The sequence below is a fragment of the Rhinolophus ferrumequinum genome, chromosome 2 (genome assembly GCF_004115265.2).
Source record: "Rhinolophus ferrumequinum isolate MPI-CBG mRhiFer1 chromosome 2, mRhiFer1_v1.p, whole genome shotgun sequence".
In the NCBI taxonomy this organism is placed as follows: domain Eukaryota; kingdom Metazoa; phylum Chordata; class Mammalia; order Chiroptera; family Rhinolophidae; genus Rhinolophus; species Rhinolophus ferrumequinum.
The window spans coordinates 20,955,113-20,980,242 of record NC_046285.1 but is presented as its reverse complement, the minus strand read 5'-3'; the positions used below and the strand labels follow the sequence as shown (position 1 = coordinate 20,980,242).

Sequence of the window (25,130 nt, the reverse complement as noted above, 5' to 3'; positions counted from 1 at the left end):
TATAAATGTTTTATGTGTATCTAGGAGGGAAAGAAGATTTACTGAAACATGTAAGGGAGTATAAAGGAGTCCATTACATCAGGGAAGGAAAATTATAGAAATGCACAAAATATAGTGAATGCATATTTTATGTAGAATGGGCACATTTACAAGACTAACTTGACTACACTTTAATTATTGAAATAAAGCTGATTTCAAATTATCTTATTGTTATCTACACAGATTCATAAGAAATATTGATATTAAAACCATGTTGAATAGCTAATATATAAATAGATATTTATATCATGCACAATTCAAATTTATCAGAAGTAACACCTCCATATTTTCATTACAGTTCATGAACTCATTTTGTTCCCCTAAAGCTTATAACACTGGATGAAAGCTTAGGCATTGAGTATATTTTTAGCTGTTTGCTTGAATTATCTAATATTGACTCCTTTACTTTTTGAAAAAAGTTTAATCAAAATCTATCATCCAGTTAGAAAGCTCAGTTAATTAATGTAGTCTATCTCAAAGTGAAGTAAATAGAGCTTCCTACTTAAATTCAACTTACTTTGGAAACATGGAGTTACTTAAACTTATTATGGAAATCATTTCTACAATTCTTACTTTCAAACCCAATTCATGACAATAAATCATAAAACTTTCCAAATCATATAACATCTTCTAAATATATTAAGGTGATGGTAACAAAAATAACTTATTGTATTACCAGAAATGAGAAAAAAAAAATCAATGTATACATGTACACAAGGCAGCTACAACAACAAAGAATATCTGGGTATCTGCATAGAAGGTGATTGTTAAGAGAAGGCATAAAGCTATTTTTGAAACAGAATTAGAATTGTTTATTTTATTAGAAAGTTGACGTAGGTTATCTTTAGTGTTTATGACTTGTAAACTAAAGTATTTAATATTTAACATGTTTAAATACAAGCAGTAGCAGTTTGGTAATCAAAAGGAATAATTTGAATCACTTCAGAAAAATAAATTCATTATAATTAGGATATTTCAGAATATGATTACTAAAACACTTAAAAGAAAATACTCACCTTTCTTGTCATCGAAGTACAGAGTCTGTTGAGCTGGATTTGACCACTGGAGGGAGGTGTTATCATTTTGATCAACTCTGCAGGTCAAAATTGCAGTTCCTCCTTCAACAACTGTTACATTCTGTGTTAGTGGAAACTGCCCTTGGCTGCCTAAAAGGGGATTAAAGAAAATGTTGATTAAATGAAAGTTATAAAATGATTAACTTCCCAAGAGCTACATTGTGCTTAACTTCTCATTCCAAATAAAATTTAAACCAACAAAACTATATATTACAAAAAGACAAAAAAATAATTTAAAATTTTTAACCAAAGGACAACAGTCTTGGCATATAAGGACCGAATCCCCTTATATTCCCTAACGTATTCCAGAAAACCTTCTTTTCTTCCTAGGCAAACATACAGATTTATATTTACATAATAATGCGATTATCATTGATTTCTCTTGGCCTTGATTTATATGGTGCTGGACTTGGTCATCTTTGAAGATAAGACACTGGAACAATTTTGGAAGAGTTGAACTCTCTAAAGCAGTAGAGCAAACACATTAAATACTTCCCTGGTAGCTTTCATAATCTTGAATAAAGTCTATAAAATATGGATACTAGAACCTTAGATTCAATTTCTGATAAAATAAATTAAAAAAAGAATTCTATTTCACCAGTATTTCTTGTAGGTGTAACTGTTTTTAGGAATACAAAATGTGTGAGAGAAAACAATGTAAGTATTCTTCAAAAAAGTGTTCATCTTGTAGAATAGCTATCAAAATTTAAAGTAATTACTCTAACCTGGGAAATAGAGATAATATTGTTCTTGGCTCCTTTCTGTAGTTTTGTGATTTTCTCCATTGAATATATATTTCTTTTATTTCAAGAAAAAAAACCAAAAAAACAACGTATTTTTAAATGACACTTGTCAATTTGGCTATCATTTGAATACAATTAAGTTTCCTATCTTTCTACATATTATACTTATTTATGAATTTGGTAATAACAAGAGCATTTATAATAGTTAAAACAAAATTTATGCACACAGAAACATAATACGTAATATTCACCTCGGCAAGATGATCTGAAGATGACCTCTGCCAAGTCTGGTAACAATTATCAACATGGGTAAAAAAATTACTTTCTAGAGCCTGGTTAAAACACTCTTATTTGAGCAAGGTAGTTCATTAAGTCAAGAATAATTTACATATGCAAGAACATTAGGATGACTTAATCACACCCATGAAATGTATTTCCCTTTTTTCTTTAGTTTTATAATGATTTTATCATTACTACAAGCACCACTTGAGGTTATGCTGGAGCTATTGGCATAAAGAGTTTTATTACCAAGAAGCCTGTTGATTGGCACCACAAGAGAAAGAAGAGCCTGACAGGGAAATTTTCTTTCCAGACCTAACTGACACAAGCAAGGAGGTTCACAATCACATTATATAATTAAGCCTATCAAATATAAAAATCTGATAGCAGTAGCTTTGTCTCCTCAATGCCAACCCCTAAGAGTCACTATGGCAACTCCCCAGGATACCTCCCTATAATCTTTCGGGTGGAGTTTCTAAATTGAGGTTAGGAGATGCCTGGAATAAATTCTTTGGTAGTTGACTGGAAAGTCAACAGGAGCCAGAGTGGGATGTGTTTTGCCTTCAGCTCAGAGGTGACCTCTAGCAGGGAAATATGGAGAACTATCAATCTTGTGAAGTGAGGTGAGACAAGAAACCACATTAGAGAAAACATGAGCTGAAACAGAAAAAAGAAATAATTACCAGAGATATACGATTAGCAGCTTGTAAATATGAAGCTCAGAATAGTTTTAAGATATTTTGCTTGGGTTCCCAGGTATGGACCTAATGAATAAATAAAGCCATCGGATGGAGGAGGGGGTTCTTTAAGTAATAAAATGCACACAATTGATAATAAATACAGAGAGTTCACCCCAGATGACAATTTGACTATCAACTAGTACATAAATAATACTGTCTGCTTCTTTAAAGAAGTGGGGAAAAAGCAGTGATGCTTGCAACAATTTCATCCACTACATTTGCAAAATAATTTTAAAACATCCGCATAAGAAAATATTATCCTTCTCATTTCACAGATGGGTAAACTGACACTGGGAGGTTAAGTGATTTTTCCATGGTGAAACAAAGTCAATGAACCATTTGGAGTTTACTCTGAAAGTTCAACATTTTATTCTTGTTTTTCCATAAAGGCTGCTGAGTCATAGTAGCTTTATCATTATTTGTTTAAAAGTGAATTAGACAACATTGAAAAGTAAATAAATGAGTAAGTACTTTAACAATGAAACTTTAAATTGCATACCGAACTGAACTGTGTCCTCATACATTTCAGTTACAACATTAAAACCAAATAAGAAACGATGACAATATTAACTGCCCTTAAATATTTTAGCCTATTCAGGACTTACTTTTTGGTAATTATCTCAGTCTTTCCTTATCGGTCCATAGAAGAAAGAAACTAATATTTGTTGGGGGCTTCAATATGCCAGGTACTCTGTATACACCAGCACACCTACACCTTGGTCTTCCAGGTAGGAGATTAGGACAGTTTCCCTCCATCTTCTCTCTACATGGATTCTGACTTTAAAGCATTATGCCTTCAGTTCCTGGGACCTGCAGCCTAAAATCCCTGCAGTCAAATAATTTAGTTTTTCCCAATAGAGAGCAAACTCCTGTGGAGAACCTACTAATCCTAAACACCCTTAGGATATGTAGTTTCCGAAATCAATTCCAAAGCCACTGTTACAGGCAGTCGAACTTCTCAAAGATTTGAATTGCCTTTTACTTCAGGTATCACCTAGAGAAAGCATCGCTAGCTGCTGCTTTTCTCTTTTAACTCCTAGTGGCTCAAGGTCGTCATTTAATTCAATCTCAGAGGGCCCAGGGATATTACTAATTTTCCCAGTTAGCAAAATTAGTATGTTGCCACATTAAGGATTCCTCATCAATGCATTCATTAAATGAATAGTTTAGGGGACCGAGTGCATGCCTTGCCTTGTATGAATCAACATCTGAAAGGTGCTTAGAGGAAGAAAATTTTCCTAAGGAGTCTGCAAAGTAATCAGAAACTACAGGGGAGAGGATGATGGCAATGCAGAAGGCACTCTAGGTGTACTACAGGACACATCCTGGTTACCATTTACAAGGATTTCCAAATGCATTGGTCTTGTCACTGAGGCCTTATTTCAAAATGATCCTCTCTCTGGCTAAGCTCACCGCTGTCCTCGGTTTCAGAGTAGTCATTCTTAACAAACGAGTTAGTGATGAGAATTAAAGGAAACAGCTTTCAACTTAGATTTGGAGAAGTTGGCTCTTTTTCCAGGCAACCTATATCCATTATTTTTCTCCTCCCCTCCTGGTGTTTATTTCCTTTTATTATTTGCATGCATATCAGTTTCATTTACTTGTTTCTAAGCTAATTAAGGGTCAGGGAAAAGGGCATTTTCTTTATCTTTGAATCAGCTACATCGCTTGACATGCTGTATTGTGAGTCAGAATTCTCAGTGGGTGCTCATTGTCCAAAATGAAAGCATCTTCTTAGAACAGGGGCTGGCCTTCTAGGGGAAAGGATGACAGGAGAAGGACTAGAGTAACTCAAGTCTACTGTAGTTGTTCACGGTCAAGATGGAGGGGCAGAAAGAAAGGCTAATGCGTCACTCAGAATAAAAAAAATATATATACGGAAAAATTAAATCATGAAAGCCTTTTGGTATGATGTCTTAAGACAATTTTTTAACTTCTACTTGAAAATCGTGGGTGTTCATAAGAAGATATACCTGATGTTAATCTAGAACATACACATCTAACACTATTGTCAGCTCCCAAAATAGGACATGAAAAGACAGGTTGTGCTAAATTTATATTCCAGAAGGAGAAATACATAGACAACGATAACTTGTCTTGAACATTAAGTATAATAACCTCTACTAAAGCCCTCTTAAGAAGATTGACTTCTGTGACTAAAAGTATTTTACCTTCCTTCCTTTTGTGGTGCAATTGATTGCATCCACATCTATTTTAATAGTACCTGTGGATGGAAAAAGGGGTTCTATGGAAAGGAACCTCACAGGGTGATCTGATCATAAATTCCTAACTGGGCAGGTTATGCTAGGTGGTCATGTCTCAATCCTGTAACTTATTTAGTGAAAGATTTTAAGCTAGCCCTGTCCATTTTTCTTATGCATCTAGGATAACCCACCTTTGAAATCCCAGAAATAATACCCCTCAAAGGGTGTATTAACACTCAAGAGAGCACATAATCTTAACTATCCTGTAATCCAATCCTGCCTTGCTTTCTGTCATCCCCATGTAATCTTCCTTACATTTCCTCCTTCATCTCAAATGTATAAAAGGAGCTGCAAAACGATTATTCTCCAGAGCATTGGAGATCTTGCTCCCTGGCATACATCATCATTTTGGCTCAAATAAACTCTTATAAAAATTTCTTAGATTTGGATATTATTTTACATCGACACATTCTTCCTATGTTATCTTATTGCTCAGCCATCACTAAGCCAGCAGTAAATCCATGAAACATAAACCTTAACTGAGCACTCACCATGTGCTAGGCACTATTCTAAGTATGTGTCCTTAAGCAATGATTTAGGTTTTATGTCCACCTACCATTGGGCCCATTACCTCCACCTTGAAGATGAGGGAACCGATGCAAGGGAACGATCTCCACCTTAGATAGTGTGCCGACATCATATAGCTAGAATGTGCATATATCAGTTTCAGGGGTACACCATAGTTATTCAACAATTCTATAGCAAAAGAAGTGATCACCATGAGTCCAGCAACCATCTGACAGCGTACCACGCTATCACAATATTATTGACTATATTCCCTATGTTGCATATTATATCCCTATGACTTATTTATTTTATATTTGGAAATTTGAACCTCTTATTCTCCTTCATCTCCCCCCCTTTTTTAAATTTCTCAATTACAGTTGACAATAATATTTTATGTTAAATTCAGGTGTATAGCATAGTGGTGAGACATTTATATAATTTAAGAAGTGATTCTCCTGACTAGTCTAGTACTCACCTGGCACTATACATAGTTATTACCATATTATTGACTATATTCCCTATGCTTTATATTGCCATGATTATTTTGTAACTACCAATTTGTACTTCTTAATGCTTTCAACTTTTTTACTGTGTCCTCCAAACCACCTCCCAACTATCACCCCAATAAATCTAGTACCTATCTGACGCTATACAGTTATTACAACATTATTGATTATAATCCTTATGCTATACTCTACATCCCCATGACTGCTTGGTAACAACAAATATGTACTTCTTAATCCCTTCCTCTTTTTCACCCACCCCCAACCCCCACCTATTTGGCAATTATCAAAATGTTCTCTGTATCTATGAGTCTGTTTCTGTTTTGCTTGTTTATTTTGTTCTTTAGATTCCACATATGAGCAAAATCACATTGCATCCATCTTTTGACTGCAGCAGCCAGGTTTTGAACTCTTGCACTCTGTCTTCAGATCTCACAGTGCTTAACCACAGAGCTGCTTTGAAAATAAAGTGAAAATTCTGACTGAATTACTGTTATAAAAGGAGCATGGAGTTTGGAGTCAAACATTTCAAAGATGTAATTAAACATTTTACATCTATTTTTAATAAGTGAAGGAACATCTTCAATTCAAGTAAAAGCAGTGACTTGCTAGAGCTGGTTCTCACCAGCTTGTGAGAGACAATTGCGTGCAACTCCTCACTTCTTGCTCAGTGAGATATGTTGGTAGCTTGAAATTGACCACAGTGGGATTATTTTCACGATGAAAATTGGCAAACAACTCAAGTCAACTTTCTTTTTTTCTTAAATTTTCCCACACAGAGTCAGTTAAACATTTACAGCACGTAACGAAAGACACTACCCTTGATGGCTCTTGTTGGGGCTGTTGTATACATTTTTAGCATAAATAAGCTTCGTTTGTGTTTTTCTGAAAACCAATTAATCTTTCCAATGCAGTATAGTTCTGTTTTAGAAGTTGTTTTTCTTCATATTTTGAGTCTCTCTTTCAATCACATTTTTTTCCTTTTTCCCAAATCATTTTCTAACAGTCCTTTTTCCTTCGCATCCACTGTTCTTCCAATTAAAGAAAAAAAAATATTTCAGATAAGGTCTGTTTCTCTCTAGTTTGTGGACTGTGATCTTGAGCTGCTGGTGTTTCTTAGGCTGCTGAGTTTATTTCGCTTTAACTAGCATCAGTGGTTAAAAATAATTTAGGTCAGTTTCAGTAGTTATATGAAAATTGCTAATTTATTGCTGTGAAAGACAATTTAGTGAGAGCGATTAGTCAATATTCTGAAAAGATAACTCTCCTGATTCTGTCTTTAAATAGCAGACCGAGCAGCTGTTAGTCTTTTTTCAATGTTTGCATCTGTCATATACTTAGGAAAATAAAGGTTCAAACACTTCCTTGTGTAGACTAGGAATTACCAAGTTCAAAATCAAGCGAACTGAGTTTTGACTCCTGTTGACCTCAGTTAGTTAAGAACTGCTCTCCCTTCACCTGTTTCACACATGCCTTCACTGTCTGACCACGAAGAACCTAACACACTGTCACACAGGCCATAAAGAAGCAAATTCTAAGATTATGGCCACCTCGACTTTGGTGACAGGCTGTGATGGGTCATAAGCATAAAGAAACAATCAGCAAAGCAGTGAAGAAAGATTTCTGAAGCCAGCGATCTCGTTGAAAGAGACCAGACAGGTGAAGATGCATGTTGGAACACTGATCCCAAAGCACGGCTCTGCTTCCCATTCAGGCCTTGCTATCTCCTGAATGGATGATGAGTGAAGGCGGTGTGTTTCTCCATCTCTCTTCCTAAGCTAAAGATGAAATGTGGGTCACAACAGTGGATCAGCGCACACTGTGCACGAGTGCTCACTTACTGAGAGCAATAATAAATAACCTGAGATGTATCTAGACGGACAGGCAGAGGTTGTGGATTTGCACATCAGAGAGGGAGTGATTTACAGTCAGTGATTTTTCAGGGTAAATGATCAAAGTTTGTGGGCTATTTAACGGGAACTGAGGACCCTCATTATTTTTCTTCCTGAAAATGAGCAAAACTTTCTCAAAGGAAGAACCAGACTTAAAAACAATGAATGGGGAACAAAGGAAAAGAAGATGTGAAGAGAATTTAAGGTACTGTTTTTCCATAAGAAAGCGTAAATGTCTCATGAGATAAATAATGCCATGCATTTTGACCCTTCCTTTTGGAATACGTTTATACTTAGTGAAAAATGTCAACTCAGTCTACAAAATTATTTAATTCAACAGAGTTATTGGCACCTGAATCAAATAACATACATATCTTGGTTTGTTTGAAAATTGTTTTGTGTCCTATCAAGAATCCCATTTTAAATGCAAAATACTGGTCTTATATTGAGCTTCTCATATTTTGGTTATGAAAATCACAGATGCCACAGAGATCAGTAGATACAAAAAATAAATAAATAAATCAAAGGTTATTAAATGAAACCTCAACAAGAAATGACAGAAATAGGTGACTCAGTTTTAAATGAAATACAAAGGTAGCCTACTATTCTTTAGTGTCCCCCCCAACTAGTCTCAGCTTTGTGTTTCTCTCTCTCTCTCTCTCTCTCTCTCTCTCTCTCTCTCTGTCTCAGTCTCTCTCTCTCTCTCCCTCTCATCTGTTTCATCAACTAGTTTGGGATATTTATACAAAGAGCCTGCATCTTAGAAAGTTCAAGATCATTCTTGTTGCTTAAATTAGAGTCTAAAAATATATCTAAATGCACACACAGCATGCTATTACTTCCACTAAATTACTGAAGGCACATTCTAAACAAATAACCTTCTAATGTGAAAGTTGTGGCTCAGTAGTTGTATGGACTGAAACACATATTGCATACTAAAGTCTACTGAATTGAAAAGCACGAATGTCATTAATGCAAGCTTATAATTCTCAAGAGAAGTGTGATGAATGCTCCATGATGTGAGAAAGGAAATTAGAAGGAAAAATTAAGACTGATAACTAAGTGCAAAATGGTTCCACTTTTGGAATGTCCCTCAGTTCTTTCAAATACTTAGAATCGTCAAGTCATTTTTCTCATTATGCCACTCTAGCTTTTAGGTCGATCTGAAAACCTTTAAGTGTTCTATTTTCCTAGGCTCCAACATATAATTTATTCTTCTCTAATTCTACTTCATCCTTTTGGGATTCTGCAGCCTTATAGAGTACAACACCTGGTATCATCTTCTGTGCCGCCCTTCTGCCCATTCACTGTGGAGCATGGCCGCTGGTCTGGGGCTGCTTGCCAGTTTCCATAGAGACAGGAAGCACTTTGGAGACCTGTGTTCCATTGCAACTGCCAGACCAAGGCAGGAAAGAAACAATGCTGGCGGGCAGTGGGTCTTGCGAGGCCAGCAAAGGTTGGAAGAGTTTCCTCCTCCTGATACCAGAATATGGGAGTGCCAAATTGGCAGCTTCAGCGATTACAGTCCCATTGACCAGATCCTAGTATTCACTATCGCCATTGTTAGCAACCTATTCTGCTCCCAACTCCTGGAGCAGAAACTCTTGTGTACCCAAAGTTTGGCCCTAGTCTTTTGTTGGCCTCTGATCCATGACAAAAGGCTCTTTCGGATTTACAGTGACTCCCACAGCTCCTGACCCAGAGAATCATAATTCTCCTGTAGAAATTTCACCTCTCTTTTTATTTTCAAGAATGTGATAATAGGTTTTCCGGGACACTCATAAAAGATCAAGGGACTTATGGGACAACTACTACATTGTTTCCAAATGACCAATGGAAACACAATGATGGTGAGTAGGTGACCCAGTTAACTACATAGCATTATATTATGACTAGTCACCATTTGCTGTAGCTGTGATAAGATTTATAATTCGAGTTAATTCTTGATTACCAGGATCAGGGATGGCCTTGAAAAAATTTGCACTGTAGGTGAAATATAACATCAGAACCTTCCCTTCCAGTTAAAAAATGTTTTTGTGTGATTATATAGCTCAGGCTTCTGTATTATAAATATTCCCAGCACATTTATTCTTTCTACATAAAATAGGTTTCTCATTTCTTCTATTAATTTTATGTTGGTCAGCCATATCACAAATATATGTTTTCCTTATATTACAATATTCTAAGCTTCAGAGAATATTTATAAAACCCTGGGAAACATTGTTTTATGGCTGCTTTATGTTCATGCTTAGTGGTTATACTGCTTTTGCATGTGTTATAACATTATCTATTTTTTAAAAATTCCCAACATTTTTTTAACCTGCATCTGCACAAAATCAGTTCTTTCTATTCTTAGCTTGTTTTTCTGCTTTTACCCTGCCAGAATGCATAATAAACAAAAAAAAATTATTTACAAACAATGGGCTTAGTGAACTAGATGAAGTATAAATATACCTAGTTTCACAACCAAAATTTTTGGTAAAAAATTAGAATGCTTTGTTTTCACTTACATATCTGTTTTAATTCATTCCCTAACATGTTTTCAAGCTTCTCAAACATTCAAAAGAATGAGCACATACAATTTTTCAAGGAAAAAGTGAACTTCAAACATTCACATTTATATTCACAAGGTTAGTTTTCTTTCGATACAAATAGATCTTCAAGTATCGTAATATAGAAGAATAAAAAGCAAAGAGAAACGTTTCAAAATAAAAAAGGAAACTACATCTTGTAAGGCAATATAAATGAATAAGAGGATTTTGAAATTATTTCTACAACTTTAGAACCGGTTTACATAGTTATTACCATGTGTGCATAAATCATTTTTTCCGTTTAGAATACTATTTTCAGGGTGAATGAGCAAGACCTAGAACTGACTAGCTTTACTTACTAACTGATGAACATTTGAGAGGCAACCTTCCAGAGAAAAGAAATTTATGAGCTCAGTGATAGTCTGGTGCACAGTGAAGCTCCATCACGTAACTAAATTCTAAATTGAGATGTCAACCTGGAGGAAATATTCTGGAAAGGAACACACAGATGGTAGGACTCTTCTGAAGACAGGGTGAGGAATATAATGCTGAACATACAATAATCAATCTTCTGGAGGGAACAGAAATGGACTGGGTGGGGCAAAACTGTTTAAAATTGAAGTCACTGGGATAAATTTCAACCTGAGACTAAAAAGGGAGAACATTATATGTGTATATATTTTTTTCATCCAGTAGGCATTAGAAGATTGATATTTAAAGAAAGTAAAACATAATATTTAATTGTAATACATTTTTAAATATATAATGACCTTGAGGAACATTAAAATTCCTGATAACATTTCTAGAAGCAAATTAAATGAAAAACGTGTAAAAAAATAAAACAAGTATCATTAAATACAAATTTCAAATATACTGTTGTTTTAAATATACCAAATATAACAAGCAAAATAAGGTAAAGATAGTGAGGACAGTTTAAATTTGGTTTCGTGTTGACTTTCCCTAGTTCCAAATGAAAAAATATATATATATGTATACCAACTCAAACTAATTGCTGCCTAATATATTGTTATTAATTAATGATTATAATTAGATGTAGTAGATTTATTTTGGTAATATTTTTCTTTTGGATTATGTCACATATATGTATATTCTGCAAGCATGAAATGATACGACTATTATCTAAGTTGTCTATACATTAATATTATTTTCATGTATTATTATCTGAAGTAAATTTAAATAATTGCATCAGTAAATTGAATAGACATATTCACATAAAAGAGAGACATATACGTTGATTTGGATTATAATTTTTGGATTATGAGATGTAGTAGGCAATTTGGAGATGACATTGATATACAGCACACATGCAAGAAAAAAATATATCAGGCAGGTATCATTTAATCATGTATAATTAGAATTTACAGCCTAATAATAGGCAGTAAAACAATAAAACACAATCATATAAAGGAAAGAACTGACTGAGAAGGTGGTGACATTCCACCTGAAACCTAAATGGGGAGAAAGAACAAGCCTTTTAAAAATTGCCAGAGGACAAGAATGTTAGAGAAAGGGAGCCAATATTCTAAAAAGTTAATTAGCTGATGTAAAATTTCTAGACCTGAAGGAAGAACGAGGTTGACTATTAAGAAACTGAACAAACAAACAATGAGAATGGAGCATTAGAAGAAACAAATGGATGGCCCAAGATTAGTTAGCTAAGAAAATCAAGGCCAAAGTATGCAGGGCTTTTTATGTCACAATAAGGAGCTTACATTTATTCTAGATGAAATGCCAAGCCATTGAAGAAAGTGACATAACTCAATATAGAGTCTCAGAAGATACTGTATTTCTATAAATTAATCATTATCACTAAATGAAGGATTTTAATCTCAGAGATGAATCTCTAGAAAAATTGTGTTTATAATCAAAAACCTTATTGCTAAAATATCAAAGAATCCATTAAATCATGGGATGATTTATTTGTAAAGGTAACCAATCTCTTGGTATTTTTTTATTTTACACTGTAAATAACTGGCGAGTAAATGGAAACACCTAGTTTACTGACTTGAGCTTGTTGTACTAAAACAGGATTGTTACTCACACTTCCATATACCTCCCACTCTTTGATAGACAGTATCTCCCTCACTTCCACTTTTAAAATGTCGTTGCCTACAGAACTTCCTTGTTCTTAATAATGGAAGATTTCCATTTCATTGTTTATTTTTAAAACTGCTGTAGTTATCTGGGAGAAAGAAAAGTATTGCAGTAAATATTATATTTAAAACAGCTTTCTTTTGCAAAGAGATATTTCCCTGAGTGGATAACAATACTATCAAATAATGAGTTCCCAAAAGACTACAAAGTGAGATGACAAAACATTTGAGCTTTCCCCTATTTAAGAGTGCATATTAGAAACTTTATGATTCCTCTTTTGACTAATATCATAGAAATAAGAGTTTTCTTTTCCAATAACAAAATGTTTATGCCCAAGGTCAGCATTGATATATAAGCTGAGACATGACGAGAGTCCTTGAGAGCAGGGACAGAGATGTCTATCACTTTTCATTTTCTAATGGGCGTAAGAAATTGCTTTGGACACAGGGGGCACACATTTTTTAAAATACTGTGTTCAAAATGATATCACCTCAATTATTTAAGTGTTGATCAATATGTACTAACTTATGAATCAACTTAGGATGTTCCCTAAGGAGCAAGCTCCCTTTTGAAAAACAAACAAACAAACAAAAAAACAACAAAAAACCGCACAACGTAAAAACATAGTGCTTAATAGGATGTGTTTTTCACTGTTTGATCATTGCTGAATACACAAAGATTTCATTAATGTTGATTTCACCCATCTTGTCCCTGTTTACATGCTTTGATGTTCAAGTCCTTTGTAGTGCCACATTAGATCTAGGGGAACATTGCCCTGTGAGAGCAAGTGGAAACTGCTGTGGGAAAAATATTAAAATGAAACTTGATACTTTGTATAGATTTGTACATATAAATCAGCTCAAAGAATTATATTTCTGATGAGGCAGAGAAGAAATTAATAGCGTTTCATGTCTTTTTTTAGAGTTACTACATTTTTAATATGCTAATTAGATAATTAAAATGAATGATAGTGTTTTTAATGGAAACTATTAAAATTAAACTTTAATAAAATAAACTGAGGTGGGTTAAAAAAAATTCCTCATCTGACTCCTTAAATTTGAAAAATACTTGTTCTGGAGAGATGGTTGCAAAATGGTAAATGGAAAAGAAATCTATATCCATAGCAAAGCTAATGGTCTCTTTACTACAATGTTGGAAAGAACAGGTTAACAGCTGATATTAGGTCTTTTCTCTAGTCTCAGGAAATTCTAAAAAATTGACTCTTGGTTGAATCATCTTCTCTCTTTAAGGAATTCATAGTCTAATTCATAGGTATACTGGATCCAAAATAAAGGAGAATGGGGGAGGTTGCTTATGTATTAGACTAAGCACCTACATTTCATTGTCGAGATTACTTATTGAATAATAAATTATGCATATTGATTAGATGTAATGGTATCACAGAATGGGAACTGATGATATAATCCTGAGAAGGCTGTGTGACTAGCAAGGCAAAAATGCTGAATGGATTCCAGAGCTAGAGGCTTCTGACAGACAGTTTAGTCTTGGGTGAGGAGTGACTGCACATTCAGAAGCATTTCAGGCAATCATATGGCTTTTGCTAGTTGTTGACATTCTTGTTGTGTTACTTGTCTTGTGACTTTTGGTTAAACTTGGTGTTGGATAAATCCTGTTGTGTCTCATGGGTATTATATATATGAAACCAAGAATTGTGCTACTGCTCTAGCAAAGTTGGCATTGCATCTATAATGTCTTATTAACAAAAAAATAAGATTTATGCATCGTCTATCTGCTGAAATAAAGGCTCTTACAATAAGAGTAGAGTGGTCACATTATTCATGCTGGAAACTGGTCCTATTTGTCTTGTTTCCTTTCCATATCAGATTGGAACTAAATAGATTATGATGTATTTCATGAATTCTATATACAATTTGGGCAACAAAGAATTTTTTTTCAAAATCCTAGTCTTATATGCTTTGATCTGAAGCTAAAGATGTGAGCTGAATAGGATGAGCCACAGACATAGGACACTTGTAAAACAGTTCCAAGGGTTCAGGGTATTGACAGCAAAATGGAAATAAGTCACACCTTTGAATGCAACTGCTTTTGAAATGGCAAGTGTGTGTGTGTGTGTGTGTGTGTGTGTGTGTGTGTCTGTGTGTGTGTGTGTTAAAATCAATAATTATAATTAGCAACAATTTATTAAATTCACATTTGGGACTATCATTCCAATTCTCACTATTGAGATCATTGATCAGCTAATCTTAAACTTACTTACAAAGACGACCTTATGAAAAAAACGTGGTACCTATTTTTCTGACAAACTATTTTCTCATCGAGAACAATAATAACCAACTCTTCAAGTGTAAGGGTCAAATCTCTCTCAGCAAAATCCTAATTGCATGGAATCCATCATTACTCAAAAGTATCTAATTAATTATAAAAGAATCCAATAAACTCTGCTATTTATTAGAATTCAAATTTCATTAGTACTATACTCATAATTTATAATACCATGAGAGTTAGTTTAAAATATATATATAATTCTTATTTAATACAGGAATTTTGACATGTAATGTGCTTCCTTATTTATTAATTTATTTTTTTGACGAAGCTGGTACAGCCGCAGGGCACAGGGAGTACTGACTCATATGGCAAAGCGCATAAGCATCAGGCTTCCCTGCTGACTGGGGCCAGCAAGCTGCTCATGAATCCAACAGATGTTTCTACTATCTGGGCCAATGGAAACCTTATGGACCTTTTTTCCTTCATCTCCTCCCAGGAGCAAATGTTAACGCAGCAGAAATTTGGATGCATGCCAAATTGGAAGCAGAAGGGTTGGTGAGAAAGTAGGTTACACCCCTATCCATAGTGGTCATCAGTGGTTTGAACTGACTATTAAGCCACTTTCAATGACTTATTTTTGTGCATTTGCTACTTCATATAACCAAACCCCTATAAACCCTTCTGTTTTTTTACATAACAACATTTATCCCAAACATATAAATCTAATCCTTGAATATGCTATTTGTTTCAAGAGATAAACAAACAACAACAACAAAAAAGCTGAACAAAGCAGGAAGATTGTTTCTTTCTCATTGTTTTTCTTACATGAATAGACAAACATCTATTCGTCAACCTGTAGTTTCATAGATTTATTTACATTTTGATGTCATATTAAAAGTAGCAATAACAGGCCGAGATTTGATTTTAGAAATCCATGAAAAAATAATTACAGGGTTATTGAATCATTCTTATTCAGGTGAATTTTGAATGTACTTACTGAAGAATGCAACCTGATGAAATTTATGTAGCTGTTCCTCACCCTCAATTACACTGACCCAGTAGAGTGTTCATCAATTTTATAAGATTTAGATTTTCTCACCTATTTTTAAATTCAGTATTTTAGAATTCCATATTTGCTCTACATAACTTTTCTCTTTTAACCAACGCACACATTTAAAGAAAGAGAAAGTTTTTAAAAGAGGTGGGGTGTTTTTCTTTGACTGGGAAGTTGTCTATTTCCCCTGTTTACTATAGCACAGCAGGATATATTTTCTGCTGACAAAGGGATAAAATGGTTAGAAAAGAAATTTTAATAGAGAAATAACAATGTTTACCAATTTTTATTTACTCTAACGTGATTTATTGAACACCTTCTATGAATAAAGCACACTAAATTCAAAAAGAAAGAAACAGCAAAGTGTATAATCATACTACATAGTATAACATTTGATAGGAGTTGTTTCAATGAGGTCAGTATTAACAATATCCTATATAATACATTCAATCAACTCCAAAAGTTATATTGAGTGACTGCTTGGCAGAAGCCTTGTTTTCATTTGTTTCCATGATAACGTTAGAAAGGGCATGTTGTTTTGAGTGAGGAGCAAGACATAAGTAGCTAAAAACTGTTGGCAGTATTTTAAAATGATTCCTGTGCATAGCACTTAACGATAGTTGTGATCATAAAAGACACTTATTCACACAAATTTCCAATGCCAAACATTTAACGGTTTTTCTCTTTTTTATTCTAATTGTCAGAAACTTAATTTTAAGTTTCTTCAAGGATTTTGCAGATATTACTTAGTTTTGTGAATGGGGCCAGAAATTCTCATCCAGAAGGTTGCAAACATGGCCATGAAGCAGAGGCACTACAGAGATTTAATTTCCCACAGAAGTATTCTTTGCAAACTGTGCAAACAGTCTTTGGTCAAATAAGGAACCAAGATGATTCAAATTTGACATCTCAGTGAAACAACCTCAGATACAATTCCTGATTTTTATAATGAAAAAACAAAAACAAACAAACAAACAAAAAAACCCTCAACAGACTATCTTTCCATTCTCTACTATTCTCTACTATTCTCTATATTATCCTGTAGAAAGAAGACTACCAGCACCGTTCAGAAGGCCCAGAATTAATTAGATAACAAATAAAATAAAATAATTAACCACAGGCTCATACCTGAACCATATAAAACAATCAGGAATGTTATGTGTTATGAAAAAGATAGTGGGCTATAGAATCTAAAGGAGAAGAGAGGCATTAAATCCGTCATCCAAAATGAACAAATCATTCTATTTCTAATTATTGGCTTAATAATTCTAGCTCAAATCAATCACAAATATATATTAAGTTCATAAAATATTCAATTATTTCATTATTAAAATAATCTGAAGTTTTAAAAATAACAGCAAGACCTAAAGACCAATTAGATGGTCAGAATGGAAAGGAAACAATTGAGAATGACCCGGGGTTTCCAGACAGATGATAGACTAGATAGTAGTGCCACTCATTAAGATCTAGACACAAAAGGGAAAGTAGCCTGTTATTTTTTTCCTGTTTAGCAAACCTCCCCAAATCTTGTGGCTTATATCATTCTTTAAAATGTGTTGTTGTTTTTTAATTAAAGTTTTGAGGTGACAATTGTTAGTAAAGTTACATAGATTTCAGGTGTACAATTCTGTATTACATCATCTATATATCACATTGTGTGTTCACCACACAGAGTCAGTTCTCTTTCCATCACCATATATTTGATCCCCTTTACCCTCATCTACCACCTCCCTCCCCTCTCACTCTCTGGTAACCACTAAACTATTGTCTGTGTCTGTCAGTTTTTGTTTCTTCATTTGTTTGCCCTGTTCTTTTGTTGTTTTCAGTTTTATATACTACATATCAGTGAAATCATATGGTTCTCGACTTTTTCTGTCTGACTTGTTTCGTTCAGTATAATAATCGCAAGATCTATCCATGTTATTAAATTTATCATGGTGACATTGATTACTGAAATTATATAGGTTTCCAGTGTGCATTTCTGTAATACATCATCTATATATTGCATTGTGTGTTCACCACCCAGAGTCAGTTCTCCTTCCATCACCATGTAACTGGCCTCTTTTTCCCTCTTCTACCACCCTCCAAACCTCTGCTAACCACTAAATTATTATTTGTGTTTATGAGTTTTTGTATCTTTGTCTTATTTGTTTGTTGCTTTCAGTTTTATATCCCACCTATAAGTGAAGTCATATGGTCCTCAACTTTTTCTGTCAGACTTATTTTGCTTAGCACGATAATCCCAAAATCCATCCAAGTTGTCACATATGGCAGTATTTCATCTTTTCTTATGGCCAAGTAATATTCCATTGTTTATAGGAACCACATCTTTTTTATCCAATCATCTATCAAATGACATTTTATTTTTTCCCCCATATCTTGGCCACCATGAATAATGCTACAATGAACATAGGGGTACATATATGTTTACAGATAAATGTTTTCAAATTTTTGGGATCCCCCAGAACAGGGATCCTTGCGTCCTATCATAATACTATTCTTAATTTTTTGAGGAACCTGCATACTGTTATCCATAGTGGCTGCACCATTTTACATTCCCACCAGCAGTGTATGATGTTTCCTTTTCTTCACAGCCTCTCCAACACTTGTTCTTACTTGTCTTGTTGATAATAGCCATTCTCACAGGAGGTATCTCATTGTGTTTTTGATTTGCATTTCTCTAATAGTTAGTGAAATTCAGCATTTTTTCATACATCAGTTGGCTGTTGGTATGTTTTCTTGGGAGAAGTTTCTATTCAGGTCCTCTGCTCATTTTGTAATTGGACTGTTTGTTTTTTGCTGTTGATTTGTGTGAGTTCTTTATATATTTTAGATATTAGCCCCTTATTGGAGATGTTGTTTGTAAATATCTTCTCCCATTCAGTTGTAAATATCTTCTCCCAAAAAGTTGCCTCTTTGTTTTTTTGATAGTTTCTTTTGCTGTGAAGAAGCTTTTCAGCTTGATATAGTCCCATTCATTTATTTTTGCCTTTACTTCCTTGGCCTTTGAGATTAAATTCATAAGATCCTTTCTGAACCCAATTTCCGTAAGTTTAGCAGCTATGATTTCTTCTATGAAGTTTATTGTTTCAGGTCTTATGTTTAGGACTTGGTTAATTTTGAGTTAATTTTGGTGTATGGTGACAGATAGCAGTCTAGTTTCATTCTTTTGTACATGGCTGTCCAATTTTCCCACCACGATTTATTGAAGAGGCTTTCTTTTCTCCGTTGTATGTTTTTGGCTCCTTTGTTGAAAATCATCTTCCCACATAGGTGCGGTTTATTTCTGGGTTTTGTGTGTTCCCTCAGTCTGTGTGTCTGTTCTTCTGCTAATACCATGCTGTTTTGAGTATTGTCGCTTTGTGCTTGCATCATTTTTGTAGTTCACGTTTCTATGAAGTGGCAGCTTGTTCTGGGCTCTCCTGGGTAGTTCTTCTGAGTTTGGCTATGCTCCCTAACATATCTATGGTCAGTTGCCAGTCATCTGCTTTTAGGGGTTCTCTTTTGGGGGATAGGTTGGCTGTCAGCTGGAGTGACAGTTGGTGACTGGGCTTGATTTTATGGCTATCGGGTTCCAACTGTATAGCCCAAAAAGCAAACACTTTCCAAGTCTCTTTTTATTTTACATTTGCCATTTTTCATTGGCTAAAACAAGTCACAAGGTAAGACCAGAGTCAAAGTGGAAAGGACTATTTAAGGGAAAAGATATGTGGTAACATGATCATTTTTTGTCCCTTTTATTGAACAGCTAGCTATTGGTTGAGGAGACGATAGTAGTTGATTATGTGAGAGAGAGTGGTGCATTTCAAAGCAAGGACAAAAAATAATGATGAAAGAGATTTTCACACATCAAATGTTGCAGGAAAACTTAGTTTATAACAGATCAAAAGCATGCCCATGGGGACAGACCACCAATATACTTTAGGGGCTTTGCTATGGAGAAATCAATTGAAAAAAATGAAAATGGAATGCAGTGTTTTAGGAAGTGAATGAGAGGCGATCAATCGAAGATATTAAGTGTAACAGTTTTCAAGAAACTTGACAATATGGAGATTTAGCAAAAGCTAAAAAAGAGTATAGAGCTTGAGGTGGATTTGTGTTGCCCTGTTGTTTATTTCTTTATATATCAGTAATGATAATACTGTATAACTTTCATTGTGACTCAGTTAACTTCTGTCTATTTATGGACAATTATTTTATCAATGTTTCCTTTAAGCCTCCAGGCAGATTAAGATGACTAGGAGTAACCAGTGCAGTATTTTCCAACTTTAGGAAAGCACCTCAATGCTCTATTTTTAGGTCAGTAGTATTATTGTTATATGTCCAGTCAGCACAGTCTGTTCCAATGAATGTTTTCAACCAATGGTCCTACTCATTTTTTTCTAATGGCAGCATTAACAAAACTTAAAATAAAAATACCAAGTATTATGAGGTTAAATAAGAGTACATCTCACCATACATTACAGATTTCACTTAAATAATCTTTGTCATTATTTTGAAATTAGTATTTATTCTTAAGTGCTGTGGAAGCCCAAGACATATATATATATATTTTTTCTTTATAGTACATCAAATGCTATTAACCCACTTAATATTACTTAGTCTTTTACATCTTCACCAGTCCAATCATTGTTAAGAAGCCAGGTGTACTGTATCCATTTGTTTTTAAAATAAATAAGTAGTTAAGGAAATCTAACAGGAAGCATAAGGAAATAAATGCAGTTTCTTGTTGAGTAATAATCCTGACAAATGTACAACTTCCATCTAATTTTCCTTACACATATGGTAGGAACATGCAATCTTATGTATGCAAGGACAAGTATGCAAGTACAAAACATGCATATTAAAATGAGGTAAAATGTAACTTTTGTGAGTTCAGCCACTTTGATTTTGAGGTTTGCTTAATGGAGTTTATTCATCATTTTTTCATGGCTTCTATTGCTGCTCTGAACTGGGACACCTAAAAACCTATTGCATAAATTGGTCAGCCTATAATTTAGACAATTTGAGATAAAGTTCTTACTGAACACCGACTTAACACACGTGTATTAAATAATGTAAATTGTACGAAAATTTAAATTGAATTCTACTTTAAATCAGGCATATTCAAATGAGAATGGGTAAGAAGAAAAGAAATAGCAAGGGAATAGGGGAAAAGGTGAGCGAAGAGCCAACCATGAAAATTTGTGTTTAAAATATAGCAAATATGCTCTAGATACACTGGAATGTCATGAGGAGAATGTCATAAAGAATTTATTTATGAAAATGATAGTGCTAAAATACAAAATGAAAAATTTGCATAAGTAGATGAAAGTAAGAGAAAGATATATGCATATTTATGTACATTTTGGCAATATAATAAGCAATGAATTTGAGATGGTTTAAAAGGAAACATGAATAAATAATGTGTAACCTGATTTATACTAGAGGAACAAATAAACAGGAATGAATTAAACTGTGATTCAAAGACCATATCAAATCAAGTCATATTATTTAGCAGAACTTTCAGGAATATCAGAGATATATTCTGCTTTTCAAATACTTACCATATAGCTATAGTGTTATGGGATTCATATTTCTCTTTCAACGTGGGAAACTTTGGTTAAGTAGACGTAATCAGCATGACTGGGAAGTCAAAATAGTTACCATTGAGTGTTGATTTATGTAAAGTATAAGAAATCAAATGGTTTGTTAAAAACGCCTTACCATTTTGTTTAAATATTACATTTCTCTAATGTACTCAAATGTAGTCCCTTGTAATTGAAGGGTAGAAATAATCTCAAGGTGCATATTATTGTCATCAACAATACAAAAATTATAAGTAATGTGTCTAAAAGAAAACTAGGGAACGGCAATATGAGGATTTCAGATTAGATCCTATATTAAATAATTTTTTATTCAACTATCCACTCAAAAACAATTTATTCAGTGTCTACCATATGCAAAACATTATGACAGGCATGGGGTTTTAAAATATTAAAAATCAAAGTGATTATTTGAATTCCCTAGTGTACATGAATTTAAGACATTCAAGTAGAGGGATTTAATAAAATAGCTTTCTCTTTCTTTCTCTCTCTCTCTGTGTCTCTCTCTCTCATATTGTAAAGATTTAAAATGTTCGTATTTGCAATTCTTAAATTAAGTGATTACCAAGTGTCTTTTATTATAAAAATGTTAGAGGTGTATTTTTTTATCAACACATTTAATTTTTCTTAATACAATAAGACTATACTAAATCTAAACAGTGATTTTTTTCATATTTTAATTTAATTAAATTTTAAGTAATTAAATAAAAACATTAATTAAAACTTAATCTTACTGATAATAATAAAGGCATAATTATTATTTCATTATGAAAAGTTATTATGTATTTTCATTATATACAAAAATGGAATTCAAAAATATTTTAATTGCCAATATAAGCAACTGGCTGATATATTGATACGTGAATTAAAGTAATTTTCTTGATCAGCAAGCTCATGCTAGAAATTGTTGCGTATGTTAAAATTACGTTTCTTTTTTTGCTCTTAAAAATTGTTTAACAAAAATATTCTTCTTTTTAAAATGTTGAATTATTTTAAAGATAATTTAGTACCTAATAACATGTAGATGTGAATGGATTTATCTGAATAGCAACTGTGTTCGAGCATGATTTTCTTATGAGAGCATAATTCGTTTTGCATGTCAGTGAGTAAGTTTATTGTATCAGATTGTATGTAACAGAAATAATGGAAGATCAACTTCTAGTAATTTTGTAATACACAAATTCACCTAGTGTGGCATCAAATGTATTTTATAGAGCTGATTTTGAAGGAAGCACAAGTAGCTAAGAGATAAAGAAAAGAAGTCAGCATAGCCAAAAGGAGTTTAAAATACTCTGAACAAAAATGATTATCTTAATAAGGCATTCTGAATGGATTTTACTTTTCAAGTTTATAAAGCTAGAATACAGTCATCATAATCAGCTGAATGCTATGCTGATTTCTTGAACTATGTCTGCAAGACCTGAGCCAGGTTCCAATATATTATTAATTCCTGCCTTAATAGAACCAGTGATAACAGTAGTAATATCATTATACCATTATAGGGCAAAAGTTTTTAAAATTGGATAATTTTAATTGTTTTGCAGCTATGTAAATGTATTCCTTTTTAAGATTTGAAATAATTGTAAAATTTACAAAACAACTCTGATGAATAAACATTTAATGGTTTGGGTCTTAACTTAATATTTGACACTGATACCTCAGTAAACAAAATTACTTTAATTCACTCTATTTAGATGCCTTCTTAAGTACATGTCCACTAGCATCCTATTTATTTCTTAATTTGAGTTTGTTTACAAGATTCAACTGATTGGTAATAAGTTAGCCCACACACAGAAAAACTGAATGGAAAGTTCTTAAATCATTTTTGAGTATAATGCAGATGTATCACACTGAGCCTGGTAATAAATATAAACTATACAACTCTTTTACTGTCCCAGTATTTTCATAGTCGTCCCGATCCTAACAATAGTTACCAATGTTATCCAAAGTAACTGTGACTCCTGATGTTGTGTGTGACTTAAAGAAGATGTTAGGATGGCAGACTTCATAATACGAGGTTTGACAATTCAGTTCGCGAACTTGCCACCGTGTGCTTACATTGGCAGCATCGCACGAACAGTGCAGTAAAGTTTCATAACCTTGGTATATCAGTGTCTCACAGCTGTGTTCCTGTCGTCTTGTGGCGGTGTCTTTCTCAATGGTGTTCATTATTGTTGGGTGATTTTTGTGTGCCATCGCGAGAATGTCTGAACTTGAATTAGAGCAACAAATAAACATTAAATTTCTTGTTAACTTAGCAAGAGGGGAAGTGAAATCAGGCACATGTTAGTCTAAGTTTATGGGGATAATGCCATGAAGAAACAGCAGTGTACAAATGGATTAAATGTTTTTCTGAGGGGAGAGAACGTGTCACTGATGAAAAGAGGTCAGGGAGGCCAGTCAAAAGCAGAACTCACAAAAACATCGCAAAAATTCATTAAATCACACATCAAAATTGTCAGCTGACTATGAAAAGCATAGAAGATGTAGAGAAATTGTTAGGAAGTTCTTAACTGAATACCTTGGCAAGAGAAAAGTGTGTGCGAAAATGGTCCCAAAGGAGCTCTTGCATCACGACAATACACCAGCTCACAGCACTGTCTGTGTGGGAGTTTTTAACGAGCAAAACAAATAACTGTACTGGGTTTTCCTCCCTACTCACCTGATGTGGCCCCCAATGACTTCTTTCTTTACCCCAAAATAAAGGAAATATTGAAAGGAAGATATTTTGATGACATTCAGGATATCAAAGGTAATACCACTACAGCTCTGATGGCCATTCCAGAAACGGAGTTCCAAAATTGCTTTGAAGGGCGGACTAGGCACTAGCATCAGTGCATAGCTTCACAAGGAGAGTACTTGGAAGGTGACCGCAAGTAATATTCAGCAATGAGGTATATAGCACTTTTTCTAGGATGAGTTCGCAAACTTAATTGTCAGAACTCATATTTCAGGAAAATAAGGATTAAAAGTGAAATCTTAAAGAAAACTCAACTTTTCTAATTCTAGAGCTTTTCTGAGTATAAAAATGTAGTAACCTGTCTGGTTGCAAAAGATTGATAAAAATGTTTCATGAGGATAATATTTTTGCAACTGAACGTAATAAAGAATAGGCATTGAATAAAATATAACATGGAATTGTTTTTAAAAAGGAAAGAACACTTTTTAAATATCTTTATGTTAAAACACATTTTTGTGAATACTGTGGTGTGTATGGTGACTGTACTAGCAGATATAAATGTTTCATAAAATCTTCCTCTTTAAACCACTAAAAATAATTGCCTTTCTGTTATTAATTGCTTCTTTCTCATGACAAGAAATTCCACCATGAATAATATGTATAAAATGTCTTTGAGCTATTCACATTAAATTTAAAATATGCATATGAAATGAACAATATTTTCTCTTGTCCATCTAAGCTAGGAGACTGTGCATTTGTCTGTTGATAGACAATGTTTACCATGTTTGTTCTTAGGCTCTTTTTGGTAAATTTTCCAATACAGACATAGAATTCCTATTCTTGGGAGAACGTTAAAGGATGCAGATGAAATTGTG

At 33.7% G+C, this 25,130-nt stretch overlaps 1 protein-coding gene across 3 annotated transcripts in view; it reads right to left on the bottom strand.

Moving 5' to 3' along the window:
- The window catches only part of CADM2 (cell adhesion molecule 2), a 1,072,141-nt gene that overhangs the window by 241,662 nt on the left and 805,349 nt on the right, over positions 1-25,130 (bottom strand). For all 3 annotated transcript variants that reach the window (XM_033131962.1, XM_033131946.1, XM_033131956.1), the window contains one exon: positions 1,056-1,205. In XM_033131962.1, the coding sequence (XP_032987853.1) occupies positions 1,056-1,205 (150 nt within the window). The remainder of the gene's footprint in view (positions 1-1,055; positions 1,206-25,130) is intronic.